The sequence below is a fragment of the Rhamphochromis longiceps genome, linkage group LG10, assembly GCF_057381845.1.
Source record: "Rhamphochromis longiceps isolate RC_006_pf linkage group LG10, R_longiceps_female_GT1.1, whole genome shotgun sequence".
Taxonomy (NCBI): domain Eukaryota; kingdom Metazoa; phylum Chordata; class Actinopteri; order Cichliformes; family Cichlidae; genus Rhamphochromis; species Rhamphochromis longiceps.
Genome location: NC_140566.1, coordinates 34696733 through 34713534, shown reverse-complemented (window position 1 = coordinate 34713534; position 16802 = coordinate 34696733). Strand labels below are relative to the sequence as shown.

The 16802-nt window shown below is 47.6% G+C and overlaps 1 protein-coding gene across 1 annotated transcript; it reads right to left on the bottom strand.

Annotated features, from left to right (window-relative positions):
- Positions 1 to 1669: 1669 nt before the first annotated feature.
- LOC146661304 (complement C1q-like protein 4) lies at positions 1670 to 3253 on the bottom strand. Its single transcript, XM_085419748.1, has 4 exons — positions 3244 to 3253; positions 3046 to 3108; positions 2090 to 2236; positions 1670 to 2003 (listed from the first exon to the last, which is right to left on the bottom strand). Exons 1-4 carry the CDS (start codon positions 3251 to 3253, stop codon positions 1726 to 1728), a joined length of 498 nt encoding a protein of 165 aa, XP_085275874.1. The 3' UTR covers positions 1670 to 1725.
- Between the last annotated feature and the right edge of the window lie 13549 nt (positions 3254 to 16802).

Here is a 16802-nt window from a genome sequence, read left to right as displayed (position 1 = left end):
TTTAAATTCCCGGTGTAAAATCTCCACCAGGGACAGCCTCGCATCGAAACTGGACAATCGCTTGTCGATTGACTCCAGGATGTCTGCGATGTCTTTGCCGGCAGGCGATGTTGTACCGGGGGAGTCTGCCGGGCGACATCTCTTCGATGACGGCGTCTCAATTTTGGCCGGGGAAGATGCACTCTGGGCCTTATTCATTACTAAATCTTGAAAACAGCGGTCGATGTAATCTTGGAGACCGTCTAAACTCTCCCCGTTGTCCTCCAGGGTGTTAGAGATGATAAAACAGATGTTGTTAGTTATATGACAATTGATTAGTATATTTGGTAATACTGAAGCTTGAAAAACCTTTGTTAAACTCTATGCTACCATTTGCTTTTTCTCCGCCAAAATCTCCGGCGTCTGACGTCACCTACAACATGGGTCGCTTACCTTGTCCGTCACTTCCGTCACTTACCCAGCGTTTTCACGTCGCAGTGTGGACTGCGAAAACTGTGATATATCCAATGGTTTCAATAGGAAAAACAAACCTGGTTGTAGAATAAAATATCTTTAGACTGTGACACTTGACTTGGTTAGAATTTGCAACTGAGCTTAAATGTGTTTTTCAGTACTGGTAAGTTCACACGGACAGCTCCTGCACTTAAGTGATGGAGGATCAAAAACTCTAGAAAAAATGTAAAAACTTCATCTGGTATTTTTACAGCATTATCAATAAAAACTTAGCTGATTCTGAAGGAAAGTTATGTTTCACACGATATAAACTACACAGGTAGATATACAATTTGCACTTCAGATGAAGTTTTTTTCCCACGTCTTCACTCACAGTTTGTTTTCCTTTTCATTCATGCTGTTGTTTGAGGTGTTTATTGAGATCATAATAATGTAGCTGATGGTGTGCTCATCACATCAGAGTTCAGCCTCACAGAGCTGTCAGCATTACTGTAGATGATGTTTTAAAAGCAGCTCTTTCTAAACACCACGTGATAGTAACTCCCAGCATGTGTAAGTTTGTATGAAACACATATAAAGAAATCAACAGCGTTAGTTCAATGATGCTTTTATTTTGAAACTAAAGAATTTAAAGAAATGAACCCGAGTAAGTTTACAGTCAGTTATCTGTGTCTGCATTTGGATGAAAAATAAGGAAACATTCCTCCACAGCACTGACACACATTTTTATATCAAACTAAATCAGCTGTTTACATTTTTATCATGATAGTCAGATTAGGTTTAACATCTGTTAAGAGTTTAAGAAAAACACCTGCATGATTATCAAAGAAGAGAAAAAAACTGTTGGATTTTGCTCAACTTAACAGGAAAGACTCCAGTTAAAAGCAAACATGTGGGCCAGCAGTCACCAAAATAACAGACTGACCAACACAGGACAGTGGAGCCAATAAAAAACGATGCCGTTTACCAACTTATAGAAAATAGTCAGGACCTAATGGAGGAGCAGCACTTTGTGAAGAGCTAACTCAAAGAAAGGACAAAGAGAAGAGAATCACTGAGCATTTAACTGGATTGATTTGAATCAAAGATAACAAGAAGAAGTAAATTATCTGAGTCAGTAGAAACAAATAAACACAAAACTAGAACCCAACCAGAAAGAGAGAGAGAGCAAGAAACTGATTATGGCAAATGATTTACTTCCTGTTTATCTAATGGCTAAGCTCCGCCCACACAGGACAGGCCAAACAGGAAGTGTTGGAGCTGTCACACCTCTCACATGGTGAAGATCAGATGACCACTGAAGGTGTTATGATGGTTTTCATTGTCATATATCTTTGCATTAGGCCAAAGACGTACAAACACCTGATCTCCAACCTCTAGAAGCAGTGAGGCTCCATGAGAGCCACTGACACTACCAGATCCTTGATTTCCGTATGCAAGAAAAATGTGTTCTCCATTCCTGACCAACACAGCACCTGCAACGCCATCAACATTCGCAAGTATGGTCCAGACAAAGTGGTAGACTCCTCTCACTGGTGCAGTGAAAATACCTGTGGGACATTTGTTTTTGTTCTGTTAAATCAGCTGTTAGAACATCTGGAACATCAGCCTGACGTCAACATAGCTGAGAAGTGACATTCAGTGTTATTCCCTGTGTGTTTGTTGTAAGCATTTCCAGTGTTTGTGACAACATGTTTGAAGACCAGAGTGGTCTCTGTGTTATAGGGTCCAGTATATCCACTTCCTGTCTCCAGCTGAGAGGCTGAGAAAGCCACCCGTGTGACTGAGAGAGAGAGAAATGTCATTATTTTGAACTTTCTGTTTTAGAGTTACTCTTACTGAAAAAATGACCATGACCACAACTTTCATCTCAACAAAAGAAACAGCCAAAAGCATTTCATTGTCACAGAAGAAATCAGACTCTGTGATTGGAAACTGAAATTTGATTGGATCTATTTTTTAAGGATGCCAGACAGGAAGTTATTTTGTAGCTTCTGCGAAAACAACAAACTGTGTTACTCAGTGTTTTAGTTGCATCTTGGTTTGTGCTTCAGACAAACATGAACTCAGTTTAATGTCATTCAGTAAATTTGATCCAGTAATGAACTTAATGTGTGCTCTGAAACTTGAATTTTAAAATGTGATGTTGAGCTGACCAGAGCAGTTTTTAGTTTCAGTGTCTAACATTAATCCATTCAGACATAGATTTTTGAATTCAGGTCAATCATCCGTCCATTTCCTTCCACTTATCCTTGACAGGATTGCAGGGGGCTGGAGCCGATCCCAGAGTTAGGGGTACACCCTGGACAAGTCACCAGTCGGTCGCAGGGCTAAGACATAGAGACTGACAGACAGACATTTGCATTCACACTCCTACCCACATTCACACCTATGGGCAATTTATGATTACCAGTTAACCTAACCCCATTTCCGCGTGTCTTTGGACCAGAGTACCCGGAGAGAACCAAACGAACACGAGGAGAACATACAAACTCAGCACAGAAAGACAGTGCTAATCACTGCGCCATGTTGCAACCCTAATTACATAAATGTGTGTTTTTCTATTTATATTTTCAGATTCCCACACAGTACCTTCTAGCTGCTGCTTCAGCTGATCAGTCTCAGCCTTCTGACTCTCCAGCTTCACTGCTTGTTCTGAGAAAATGCAAAATGAAAGAAATCTCACTGACAGCACACAGTGATTCACATGGTTTTCTCTGTAAGTAAGAAAGTAACTGTGACTCTTATTCTGTTCATGCTACACTCAGCAGTAGTCTCTATGGGCAGAACTTTGTGCCATCACAAACTGGATTTGAATAAGTTAAATTCGAATTTGAATTGCTCAGATTGAATCTGAATTGTAACTTGAATAAATCAGACTCAGAGAGACTTTATTTATCCCAAAAGGGGCAAGAAAGATACAACAGAGCAGCATGATGTTGAAGATAAGGACAGGGCATAAACAGGCAATAGGAATGAGATACTAAATACACAGAATATACATTATATACACAGTTTTAAAATTTCACTGTTTTGAATGCTTTTTAATTTATAAAAATTAAAAACATATATATGTATATATACATATATATAACATATATACAACATATAAACACCCAGCACGCCCCTGCGGGCGGTTTATCCTTCAAGCTCGGGTCCTCTACCAGAGGCCTGGGAGCTTGAGGGTCCTGCGCAGTATCTTAGCTGTTCCCAGGACTGCGCTCTTCTGGACAGAGATCTCCAATGTTGTTCCCGGGATCTGCTGGAGCCACTCGCCTAGCTTGGGAGTCACCGCACCTAGTGCTCCGATTACCACGGGGACCACCGTTACCTTCACCCTCCACATCCTCTCGAGCTCTTCTCTGAGCCCTTGGTATTTCTCCAGCTTCTCGTGTTCCTTCTTCCTGATATTGCTGTCATTCGGAACCGCTACATCGATCACTACGGCCGTCTGCTTCTGTTTGTCTACCACCACTATGTCCGGTTGGTTAGCCACCACCATTTTGTCCGTCTGTATCTGGAAGTCCCACAGGATCTTAGCTCGGTCATTCTCCACCACCCTTGGGGGCATCTCCCATTTTGACCTCGGGACTTCCAGGTTATACTCGGCACAGATGTTCCTGTACACTATGCCGGCCACTTGGTTATGGCGTTCCATGTATGCCTTGCCTGCTAGCATCTTGCACCCTGCTGTTATGTGCTGGATTGTCTCTGGGGCATCTTTACACAGCCTGCACCTGGGGTCTTGCCTGGTGTGATAGACCCCAGCCTCTATGGATCTTGTGCTCAGAGCTTGTTCTTGTGCTGCCATGATTAGTGCCTCTGTGCTGTCTTTCAGTCCAGCTTTGTCCAGCCACTGGTAGGATTTCTGGATATCAGCCACCTCCTCTATCTGCCGGTGGTACATACCGTGCAGGGGCCTGTCCTTCCATGATGGTTCCTCGTCTCCCTCCTCTTTCTTGGGTTTCTCTATATATATATATATATATATCTATATCTATCTATATATATATATATATATATATATAGCTGGATAGCGTAGTGGTTAGACTACACGCCTTTGGAACAGAGGATCGCAAGTTCGATTCCTGCCTGGGGCGTCTGTATCCAGTAAGGGTCCTAAGGCTAGACCCCCTATGCTAAGCAAGCCTACCGCAGACATGAGCGAGACAGATAAATATGAAGGCATGCCGGCTCGGACGTCGCCCGGATCAACAAGGTCCGCGTCAGGTGTTGAGGAACCAGGGCACCCTGACGAAAAGTGGGCTACTGGAACAAGAAGGCATCGGTGGGCAAGAGACGAAAACAGGGCGTTGTTGGAATGCTACTACGCAAGTAACCCTGGCGGAAGGGGCTACATGAATAGGCTGAGGGACCTATGGATTCTTCGATACCCAACATCCACAATGACGGCGAAACAACTAGTAGCTCAGTGTTCCAACATTCGAAAGAAGGGACTGCTCTCACAGCTAGAGATTGACAAGGTACAACACAAATGCTACGGCAAGGAGGAGTCAGGACGCCAGGTCAGGGGGGCGATATCATCACCCCCACCCGAGATTGGGTACATAGCCCCAAGTGCGATAGGAGAAGGATCGTTAAGTGCGAGAGGAACTGACCTGAAAGATAGGATCATGGCCAAGCTTGAAACCTGGATCCCCCGTAGCCAGTTACCAAGATTACGTGAAGTACCCTCAGAAGGTCTGCTAGATGATGTTAATGCAGCACTACGGACGATACCTACAACCACGATTACCGACACTAACAAGCTCATCTACAATACGGCAGCAGTGATCAGTGAGATGCTTGGCTACAAGTTGAACAGCCACAAGGGGCAGTACCCTCCATGGAGAAGGAGGCTAGAGGGCAAGATCAAAGTAGCACGGAGGGAGGTTAGCCAACTAACGGAGTTGCAGAAAGGTGCGACAAAGAAGGTGCATAAGAAATACAGCAAGCTGTCCATACCTGAGGCCTTAGAAACTGCCAAGCAAAGACTCACAGCCTTGGCCAGCCGCTTGAGAAGGTACACCAGAGAGATAGAAGGCAGGAGAATAAACCAGCTGTTCTCCACAGAACCAGCAAAGGTGTACTCTCAGTGGCAAGGGAACAATAAGAGAACAGCACCACCAAGGCTGGAGACGGAGCAATACTGGAAGAGCATATGGGAGAAGGACGCAACCCATAACGGCAATGCTCAGTGGCTAGTGGATCTGAGGGCAGACCACAGCAACCTCCCCGAACAGGGTCCAGTAACCATCACAGTGGCAGATATCCAAGAAAGGGTCTCCAGTATGAAGAGTTGGACAGCACCAGGGCCCGACATGGTTCACGCCTACTGGCTAAAGAAGCTGACTGCACTCCACGAGCGTCTAGCAGCACAAATGAACCAGCTGCTAGTTAACGAGAGACACCCGGAATGGCTAACTGAAGGCCGGACGGTCCTGATCCCCAAGGACCCCAAGAAGGGACCGGTCCCCTCCAACTACCGACCAATAACCTGCCTCAGTACTACATGGAAGCTCCTGTCAGGCATCATATCGGCTAAGATGAACAGGCACATGGGTCAATACATGAGCGGGACACAGAAAGGAATTGGCAAGAATACCAGAGGCGCAAAACACCAGCTACTGGTAGACAGAACAGTCAGCCGAGACTGCAAGACCAGACTGACCAACCTGTGCACTGCCTGGCTTGATTACAAGAAGGCCTATGACTCAATGCCCCACAGCTGGATACTGGAATGCCTAGAATTGTACAAGATCAATGGGACCCTAAAAGCCTTCATCAGGAACTCAATGGGGATGTGGCGTACAACACTAGAGGCCAACTCCAAGCCCATAGCACAAGTCACCATCAAGTGCGGGATCTACCAAGGAGATGCTCTGTCCCCACTGCTGTTCTGCATAGGCCTGAACCCCCTCAGTGAGATCATTAACAAGACTGGCTACGGATACCGACTACGGAACGGAGCAGTTGTCAGCCACCTCCTGTACATGGATGACATCAAGCTGTATGCCAAGAGTGAACGAGACATCGATTCACTGATCCACACTACCAGGCTATACAGCAATGACATTGGAATGTCGTTCGGACTGGAGAAGTGTAGTCGGATGGTAACAAAGAGAGGGAAGGTAGTCAGAACTGAGGGGATTGAACTACCAGAAGGCAACATTGCAGACATAGAGGACAGTTACAAGTACCTGGGGATCCCGCAGGCGAATGGGAACCATGAAGAGGCCGCTAGAAAAGCTGCAACCACCAAGTACCTGCAGAGGGTCAGGCAAGTCCTGAGGAGTCAGCTGAATGGTAAGAACAAGATCCGGGCCATCAACACCTATGCCCTGCCCGTGATCAGGTACCCTGCTGGGGTAATAGGCTGGCCAAAGGAGGAGATAGAAGCCACTGACATAAAGACAAGAAAGCTCCTTACCATGCATGGAGGGTTTCACCCCAAGTCCAGCACCCTGAGGCTGTACGCTAAGCGGAAGGAAGGGGGCCGGGGACTGGTGAGTGTCAGCACCACAGTCCAGGATGAGACAACGAACATCCAAGAATACATTGGGAAGATGGCCCCAACTGACCGAGTGCTCAGTGAATACCTCAGGCAGCAGAAACCCAAGAAAGAGGAGGGAGACGAGGAACCATCATGGAAGGACAGGCCCCTGCACGGTATGTACCACCGGCAGATAGAGGGGGTGGCTGATATCCAGAAATCCTACCAGTGGTTGGACAAAGCTGGACTGAAAGACAGCACAGAGGCACTAATCATGGCAGCACAAGAACAAGCTCTGAGCACAAGATCCATAGAGGCTGGGGTCTATCACACCAGGCAAGACCCCAGGTGCAGGCTGTGTAAAGATGCCCCAGAGACAATCCAGCACATAACAGCAGGGTGCAAGATGCTAGCAGGCAAGGCATACATGGAACGCCATAACCAAGTGGCCGGCATAGTGTACAGGAACATCTGTGTCGAGTATAACCTGGAAGTCCCGAGGTCAAAATGGGAGATGCCCCCAAGGGTGGTGGAGAATGACCGAGCTAAGATCCTGTGGGACTTCCAGATACAGACGGACAAAATGGTGGTGGCTAACCAACCGGACATAGTGGTGGTAGATAAACAGAAGAAGACGGCCGTAGTGATCGATGTAGCGGTTCCGAATGACAGCAATATCAGGAAGAAGGAACACGAGAAGCTGGAGAAATACCAAGGGCTCAGAGAAGAGCTCGAGAGGATGTGGAGGGTGAAGGTAACGGTGGTCCCCGTGGTAATCGGAGCACTAGGTGCGGTGACTCCCAAGCTAGGCGAGTGGCTCCAGCAGATCCCGGGAACAACATCGGAGATCTCTGTCCAGAAGAGCGCAGTCCTGGGAACAGCTAAGATACTGCGCAGGACCCTCAAGCTCCCAGGCCTCTGGTAGAGGACCCGAGCTTGAAGGATAAACCGCCCGCAGGGGCGTGCTGGGTGTTTTTATATATATAGCCATCTTCATTCTGTCAACAGAAACCTGCTGTATAACTGTCATCTGTTAATCTGAGAGTTTTATAACGAGGGGAAAAGAGGCGTGAATGAGGAGGTTTCTGCCCCACATGTCCCCTCATCCTCCACCTCACACACTGCAGAGCCACAAGACCACGCCTCCTACAGGTGCTGTTGGTGAATGATTGAAGAAGCAGACTGCATGAATAAACAAACAGGGTCATGTAAACAGAGCAGGAATGAAGAGACTCTTTGCAGTAGACTATGTACACAGAGTTCATGCATATATATGTATATATAATTCCTAAGGTCCTAAGTTAATTTGTAAATTTTGTAGTAAACTGTAAATTGTAAATATTGTAAAACTTTTCTTCTGTCATTTAATGGTCGGGCATTGTACAGCTACAAGCATTTCACCCCCATGTCATACTGTGTATGGTTGTGTGTGTGTGACAAATAAAATTTGAATTTGAATTTGATATGCATATATTTATATATGTATACTCTGAATATAAATAATGGATATAACCACCATACCATAGCTGTTGTATTCACCTTTGGTTTGACATTCTCAAGATTTGCTGTCATGTTTTTTTTTCAAGTCTCAATTTGATTTCATTTTATTTATACGGTGCAAAATCCCAACAACTGCTGCCTGAAAGCACTTTATATTGTAAGGTAGACCCTCCAATAACAATCTGGACATCACAGCAGTGCTTGGACTTAACAGCTAACACTAGCACTGCATAGCTAGATTTGTTAGCATCCATAATCCACTATGTTTGTATGTTTAACAGCATACTGAAATGCATGTAATAAAATGTGCTACATACAAAGAACTGCCAATTACAACCACAACGTGAACAGATATTCATTTCAAAACAGCCATAATAAAGATTAAATTGAACGTTTTTTAATAGTTTTAGCTTTGGCTTCACAGAGCAAGAGAGAGCAAACATTTGTTTGTCAAGTGTGTTAAAAGAACCAAAGTACAATTCAACAAAACGAAGAACTGTAACTCATTGACCTCAGCTTCTCCATGATTACTTGAAATCAGCTGATGTTTAATTTGGCTGCATGTCTTCCTGAGACAAAAACAGACACAGGATTTGTGCCTCACTGTATCCAGGTATTTCAGACCAACATACAGACCTCAAAAATGCATTTATTGCATTAATTAGGTTTTCTTTAACTGTAGTAACCACAGAGTCATGTCACAGCTATCCAGCACTGGAAAGATCACTGCCTGCGTTCTTTTCAAGTGATTCCTCCGTCTGTCCGGAGAAATCTTCCATGAATCGTCGTGGTTTCAACTCCACCCGTGACACAAACCGCAGCCAGACTGCTGCAATATGAAAACAAAAAGAATCAGATCCTTGGGGTGGACCAGTTTTTGGCGCAGCATGTTTTAGGGCAGCGGTCCCCAACCCCCGGGCCTCAGACCGGTACCAGTCCGTGAATCGTTTGGTACCGGGCCGCGAGAGTTGAGGCTCAGGTGTGAAATGTCTGGTTTTCAGGGTTTTTATCGGTTTTCAGCGTTATTTTGTAAGTTAGACCCTATAATAATACATACAGAGGAAAAAAACAACAACAATCATATGACCCCCTATGAGCAAGCCCTTTGGTGACAGTGGGAAGGAAAAACTTCCTTTTAACAGGAAGAAACCTCCGACATAACCAGGCTCAGGGAGGGGCGGGGCTATCTGCTGTGATTGGTTGGGGTGAGAGAAGGAAGACAGGATAAAGACATGCTGTGGAAGAGAGACAGAGGTTAATAACAGATATGATTCAGTGCGGGACCAGACAAAAAGCGATTCAGAAGACCCTTATGAAAAGGACATCGAGGGAACAGTTTACCCTGCACGGGATAGGGTTACCGGGGCCCCGCCCTGGAGCCAGGCCCGGGGAGGGTGCTCGAGGGCGAGCGCCTGGTGGCCGGGCCTTAGTCCATGGGGCCCGGCCGGGCACAGCCCGAAGAGGAGACATGGGCCCATCCTCCCGCAGGCCCACCACCCGCAGGAGGCGCCATAGGGGTCGGGTGCATTGTGTGTCGGGTGGCGGCCAGGAGCGGAGGCCCTGGCGGACTGACCCCCGGCTGCCAAGACTGGCAATAGGGACATGGAATGTCACCTCTCTGGTGGGGAAGGAGCCTGAGTTAGTGCGTGAGGTTGAGAGGTACCGGCTAGATATAGTTGGGCTCACCTCTACGCATGGCTTGGGCTCTGGAACCAGTCTCCTGGAGAGGGGCTGGACTCTGTCTCAGTCTGGAGTTGCCCCTGGTGAGAGGCGGCGGGCTGGGGTGGGTATTCTAATATCCCCTCGGCTTGCTGCCGGTACGTTGGGGTTTTTCCCGGTGGACGAGAGGGTTTGTTCCCTGCGCCTTAGGGTCGGGGAACGGGTCCTGACTGTCATCTGCGCTTATGCGCCGAGTGGCAGTTCAGAGTACCCAGCCTTCTTAGAGTCCCTGGGGGGGGGGGTGCTGGAAGGTGCTCCACCTGGAGACTCTGTTGTCCTGCTGGGAGACTTCAATGCTCACGTGGGTAACGACAGCGAGACCTGGAGGGGCGTGATTGGGAGGAACGGCCTCCCTGATCTGAACCCGAGCGGTGCTTTGTTATTGGACTTCTGTGCTAATCACAGTTTGTCCATAACGAACACCCTGTTCGAACATAAAAGTGTCCATAAGTGCACGTGGCACCAGGACGCTCTAGGTCGTAGGTCGATGATCGATTTTGTAATCGTATCACCAGACCTGCGACCATATGTTCTGGACACTCGGGTAAAGAGAGGGGCTGAGCTGTCAACTGATCACCACCTGGTGGTGAGTTGGATCAGGTGGCGGGGGAGGACACTGGACAGACCTGGTACACCTAAACGCGTAGTGAGGGTGTGCTGGGAACGTCTAGCAGAGGCCCCAGTCCGTGAGATCTTCAACGCACACCTCCGGCAGAGCTTCAACAGCATTCCGAGGGAGACTGGGGACATTGAGTCCGAAGGGACCATGTTCAGCGTCTCCATTGCCGAAGCTGCTGCATTGAGCTGCGGCCGCAGGGTGGTTGGTGCCTGCCGTGGTGGTAATCCCCGAACCAAATGGTGGACACCAGAGGTGAAGGGAGCCACCAGGCTGAAGAAGGAGTCCTATCTGGCTTGGTTAGCCTGTGGGACTCCGGAGGCAGCTGACAGGTATCGACAGGCCAAGCGGAATGCGGCTCGGGCAGTGGCTGAAGCAAAAACTCGGGTGTGGGAGGAGTTCGGAGAGGCCATGGAAAAAGACTTTCGGACTGCCTCGAAGAGATTCTGGCAAACCGTCAGGCGTCTCAGGAGGGGAAAGCGGTGCTCTACCTGCACTGTGTATAGTGCTGGTGGAGCGCTGTTGACGTCGACTGAGAAAATTGTCAGGCGGTGGAAGGAATACTTTGAGGACCTCCTTAATCCCACTGACACGTCTTCCGAGGAGGAAGCAGAGTCTGGGGATGAGGGGAATGACCCGCCAACTTCCGGGGGCGAGGTCACTGAGGCAGTTAAACAACTCCTTGGTGGCAGAGCCCCTGGTGTTGACGAGGTCCGCCCCGAGTTCCTGAAGGCTCTGGACGTTGTAGGGCTGTCCTGGTTGACACGCCTTTGCAATGTTGCGTGGAGATCAGGGGCAGTACCTGTGGACTGGCAGACCGGGGTGGTGGTCCCCATCTTTAAGAAGGGGGACCGGAGGGTGTGTTCCAACTCCAGGGGGATCACACTCCTCAGCCTCCCTGGGAAAGTCTATGCCAGGGTGCTGGAAAGGAGAGTTCGTCCGCTAGTCGAACCTCGGATACAGGAGGAACAATGCGGTTTTCGTCCTGGTCGCGGAACACTGGACCAGCTCTTTATCCTCTCGAGGGTACTTGAGGGCGCATGGGAGTTTGCCCAACCAGTCTACATGTGTTTTGTGGACTTGGAGAAGGCATTCGACCGTGTCCCTCGGGGTGTCCTGTGGGAGGTGCTGCGGGAGTATGGGGTGTCTGGCCCATTGCTACGGGCCATTCGATCCCTATACAACCGTTGCAGGAGCTTGGTTCGCATTGCCGGCAATAAGTCGGACTCGTTCCCGGTGGGTGATGGGCTCCGCCAGGGCTGCCCTTTGTCTCCGGTTCTGTTCATAATTTTTATGGACAGGATTTCTAGGCGCAGCCAAGTGGCGGAGGGCTTTCGCTTTGGTGGCCTCAGAATCTCATCTCTGATTTTTGCAGATGATGTGGTTCTGTTGGCTTCATCAGGTGAGGGCCTCCAGCTCGCACTGGAACGGTTCGCAGCCGAGTGTGAAGCAGCGGGAATGAGGATCAGCACCTCCAAATCTGAGGCCATGGTTCTCAGCCGGAAAAGGGTGGAGTGCCCTCTCCGGGTCGGGGATGAGTTCCTGCCCCAAGTGGAGGAGTTCAAGTATCTCGGGGTCTTGTTCGCGAGTGATGGGAGAAGGGAGCCGGAGATTGACAGACGGATTGGGGCTGCAGCTGCTGTAATGCGGACGCTGCACCGGTCCGTCGTGGTGAAGAGGGAGCTGAGTGTAAAAGCGAAGCTCTCAATTTACCGGTCGATCTACGTCCCTACCCTCACCTATGGCCACGAGCTGTGGGTAGTGACCGAAAGAACGAGATCGCGGATACAAGCGGCGGAAATGAGCTTCCTCCGAAGGGTGGCTGGCCTCTCCCTTAGAGATAGGGTGAGAAGTTCGGCCATCCGGGAGGGGCTCAGAGTAGAGCCGCTGCTGCTCCACATCGAAAGGAGTCAGCTGAGGTGGTTCGGGCATCTGACAAGGATGCCCCCTGGGCGCCTCCTGGGTGAGGTGTTCCAGGCATGTCCCACCGGGAGGAGGCCCCGGGGAAGACCCAGGACACGCTGGAGAGATTATATCTCTCGGCTGGCCTGGGAACGCCTTGGTATTCCCCCGGATAAGCTGGAGGAGGTGGCTGGGGAGAGGGAGGTCTGGGCCTCTTTGCTTAGGCTGCTGCCCCCGCGACCCGGCCTCGGATAAGCGGTTGAAAATGGATGGATGGATGGATGGATGGATGATTCAGTGCAGAGAGGTCTGTTAACACATAGTGAGTGAGAAAGGTGACTGGAAAGGAAAAACTCAATGCATCATGGGAATCCCCGGCAGCCTACGTCTATTGCAGCATAACTAAGGGAGGATTCAGGGTCACCTGGTCCAGCCCTAACTATATGCTTTAGCAAAAAGGAAAGTTCGAAGCCTGATCTTGAAAGTAGAGATAATGTCTGTCTCCTGAATCCAAACTGGAAGCTGGTTCCACAGAAGAGGGGCCTGAAAACTGAAGGCTCTGCCTCCCATTCTACTTTTAAATACTCTAGGAACAACAAGTAGGCCTGCAGAGCGAGAGCGAAGTGCTCTAATAGGGTGATATGGTACTACAAGGTCATTAAGATAAGATGGGGCCTGATTATTTAAGACCTTGTATGTGAGGAGCAGGATTTTGAATTCTGGATTTAACAGGAAGCCAAAACAGGAGAAATCTGCTCTCTCTTTCTAGTCCCTGTCAGGACTCTTGCTGCAGCATTTTGGATCAGCTGAAGGCTTTTCAGGGAGTTTTTAGGACTTCCTGATAATAATGAATTACAGTCGTCCAGCCTGGAAGTAATAAATGCATGAACTAGTTTTTCAGCGTCACTCTGAGACAGGATATTTCTAACTTTAGAGATGTTGGGCAAACACAGATGAACAACACAAACACCACTGTGCACTGTAACAGGAACATGAAGTAATACTGTTAGGATGCCTGTGTTGTTGACCCAGAGGTTTGAGTTTATTATATTATTTATCATTTCTAGTCTTTGGTTTCTTTGTCTGTGTTCTGTCTTATGGTTCACGTCTCGGTTCCCTCTGTTGCAGTGCCTGCGTGTGAGTCTGTGTCTTTAGTTCAGTCTGTGTTGTTTCCTGTTTTATTTTGAAGGTCCATGTCTCATGTTAATGTATCTGGTTTTGCTTCCCCTGTTTCGTTAGGCCTGATTTGCCCCAGCTATGTTTCCTTCCTGTTACTCATTCCCTGATTGCTCCCTCTGTGTATTTAAGCCCTGTGTTTCTCTATGTTTGTGTAGTGATCTACCCTTGTGCCATGCTGTGTGTTCTGTAAGTCTTCCTGTGTAGGTTTATTTTGATATGTCCAGTTATGTTACATCTGAGTTTAGCATTAAAGTTGTTTTGAGTTCAAGTTTTGCCTCCGAGTGTCTGCACCTTGGGTCCTTCTCCTGCCTGCACACAGCTGTTTCATAACCAATACAATACCACAGAGGATGAGAACTAAGGAGTCCAGCCTAAGTGAAAACCCGAATTTCCTTTTAATGTGTATTGATGGCTGTTCTGAGTTGTCGGTTTGTGTTTGTTTTCATAAATATAATTTAAAAAAATAATTCACCCACTTGAACACTGTAGTGCAGGGCCTGGCTGCTTGTAACGCTACTCGTTCATCCAAATCTAGTCAATTTTTAAAATAAAAAAAAACCCAAACAACAACAACAACAACTCGGTAGTGAGTAAACTAACCCTGATCTTTCAAAAAGCAAAATCTAAAACCAGAGAGTGACATAACGGTGACCAGTTTATCTTTTTATACAACTGTTTTAATGGTTTATGTTCCTCCATCTTTGTTAAATATCCACCTTTTTGGTCAGCTCATCAGCAGAGTTTTCAAAGTGTGGCTCACAGGCTAAAGCTGACCTTTGGTAATCTTAGGACAGCAGGAAGTAACTGTAGATCATTCATCCATTCATTGTCTGTGAAGGATCTCAGTCATCCAGGTCATCGTAGTCTAAGGAGCTTGGAAAGAAAAGCGTTCTTTCCAAGCTCACTCCTCAGTCTCAACCTACACAACTCAGAGAAGAACACACACCTGAGGACAGTCAAGAAAAATGGGTGAAGAACTTTTCGGACCAGAATCTCACTGAACCTGAAAAGAGGGTTTTAGCCAAAGGACTCAATTTTGCCATTTCTCTGCAACAGTTGCCCATGGTGGACCTCATCACAGCCACAGAATCTGCCATACGGATTAATAAATTACCACAGACAGAAGCAGAGCAAATCAGCATGAAAGTCTCAGCCACGCTCTCCAGTGCCAAAGTCCCTCCGTCCAACCTCCCAATACAAGAAAAGAAGGCCGTCTCTTCCCTGAGCAAAGACCACAACATCACTGTTTTACCAGCTGATAAGGGAAGGTGCACCGTGGTCCTAAACACTACAGATTACCATACAAAGATCACTACTCTCCTCAGTGACAACAATACCTACGAAGCCTTAAAGCGAGACCCCACAAGCAGCTACAAAAAGAAAGTTATAGCTTGCCTTCAAGACTTTGAAAAGGACAAAATTATTGACCGCCTTACATATCACCGCCTTTACCCAGGGGATGCCATACCCTGCATCTACGGACTTCCTAAGATCCACAAAGAAGCTGTCCCACTCAGACCCATAGTCAGTAGCATAAACTCAGCCACTTATAACATTGCTAAACACCTTGCTACCGTCCTGGCACCTCTTGTGGGGAACACCCCACACCACATGAAGAACGCCACCGACTTCACCGACAAGGTCCAGAAACTTCCCCTGGATCCAGATGAAACCATGGTGTCCTTTGATGTAAATGGCCTGTATTTATATAGCGCTTTACTAGTCCCTAAGGACCCCAAAGCGCATTACACAACCAGTCATCCACACACTCATTCACACACTGGTGATGGCAGCTACATTGTAGCCACAGCCATCCTGGGGCGCACTGACAGAGGCGAGGCTGCCGGACACTGGCGCCACCGGGCCCTCTGACCACCACCAGTAGGCAACGGGTGAGGTGTCTTGCCCAAGGACACAACGACCGAGACTGTCCAAGCCGGGGCTCGAACCGGCAACCTTCCGATTACAAGGCGAACTCCCAACTCTTGAGCCACGATCGCCCGAGAGACTTCTTGTAGTCTCTCTCTTCACTTGCATACCCACCACGGAGGCCGTGGAGACTGTCAGAAAACGACTACAAGAAGACAGCTCCTTGGAGGACAGGACCAACTTCACACCCGATCAGATCTGCACACTGTTAGACCTCTGCCTCACCACTACATAATTCAAATACAACGACGGTTTCTACAGACAAAAACATGGCGGTGCCATGGGCTCCCCCGTGTCACCTATTGTAGCCAACCTTTACATGGAGGAAGTGGAAAGGAAGGCTCTTGGCTCTTTTAAAGGGAGAGTACCCAGGCATTGACAATCCATTCATTGGATTCGCTGTTTGTTTAATTTTGTGCATCGTTGTAAGTTGACATATTTGCAGAACAATTTGTGTCGTGCACTTTAATAATAAAGCAATGTGCTGGTTTTGCACCGTCTTCTCTCACTGTTTCCATTTTAAAGGGAAAGCAGAAGAAAGCTGACATGTATTTTTATAACTACAGGATCAAACATTTCCCAGAGGTTTGTTCAGTCTGATGATGCTGCATCAAAACCTGCAGCATCTATCATACAATGTTTAGATCTTAGGAATCAGTTAAATGAGTCAGACTTCAGACCTTTAGGACAGTGTGGGATGTTTTTATACATGAAAATTATCCACAAGTTCTAAAGAAACATATATTTAAAATCACCTGCTGTCCTTGGGTTTAGCTTGTGCAGTTTTGTGCTTTATTTGCTCCTCCCATCTCAAGACTGACATGACCTTTCTGAGTGCGGGTTATCTATGTAGAGCAACCGTCCAAAGATGCAGCTGCACTGCCCTCTTCTGCAGAGAAGCCAAACTGCAACATCAAGAAATAAAAGTAAACCTGACACGTCCTTCTACTCACCTCTTCTCAAACCAATCTCATGTTTCTTCTGGTTAAAACAATAATAAGTGTTTGTTAG

Bases quoted from the DNA above. Each gene is read 5' to 3' on its own strand.
- LOC146661304 (XM_085419748.1), bottom strand. The intron at 2,237-3,045 runs GTACTGTGTGGG...TCTCTCTCTCAG, and splicing joins GCTGAAGCAGCAGCTAGAAG to TCACACGGGTGGCTTTCTCA. The intron at 2,004-2,089 runs GTCACTTCTCAG...AATGTCCCACAG, and splicing joins CACAGGGAATAACACTGAAT to GTATTTTCACTGCACCAGTG.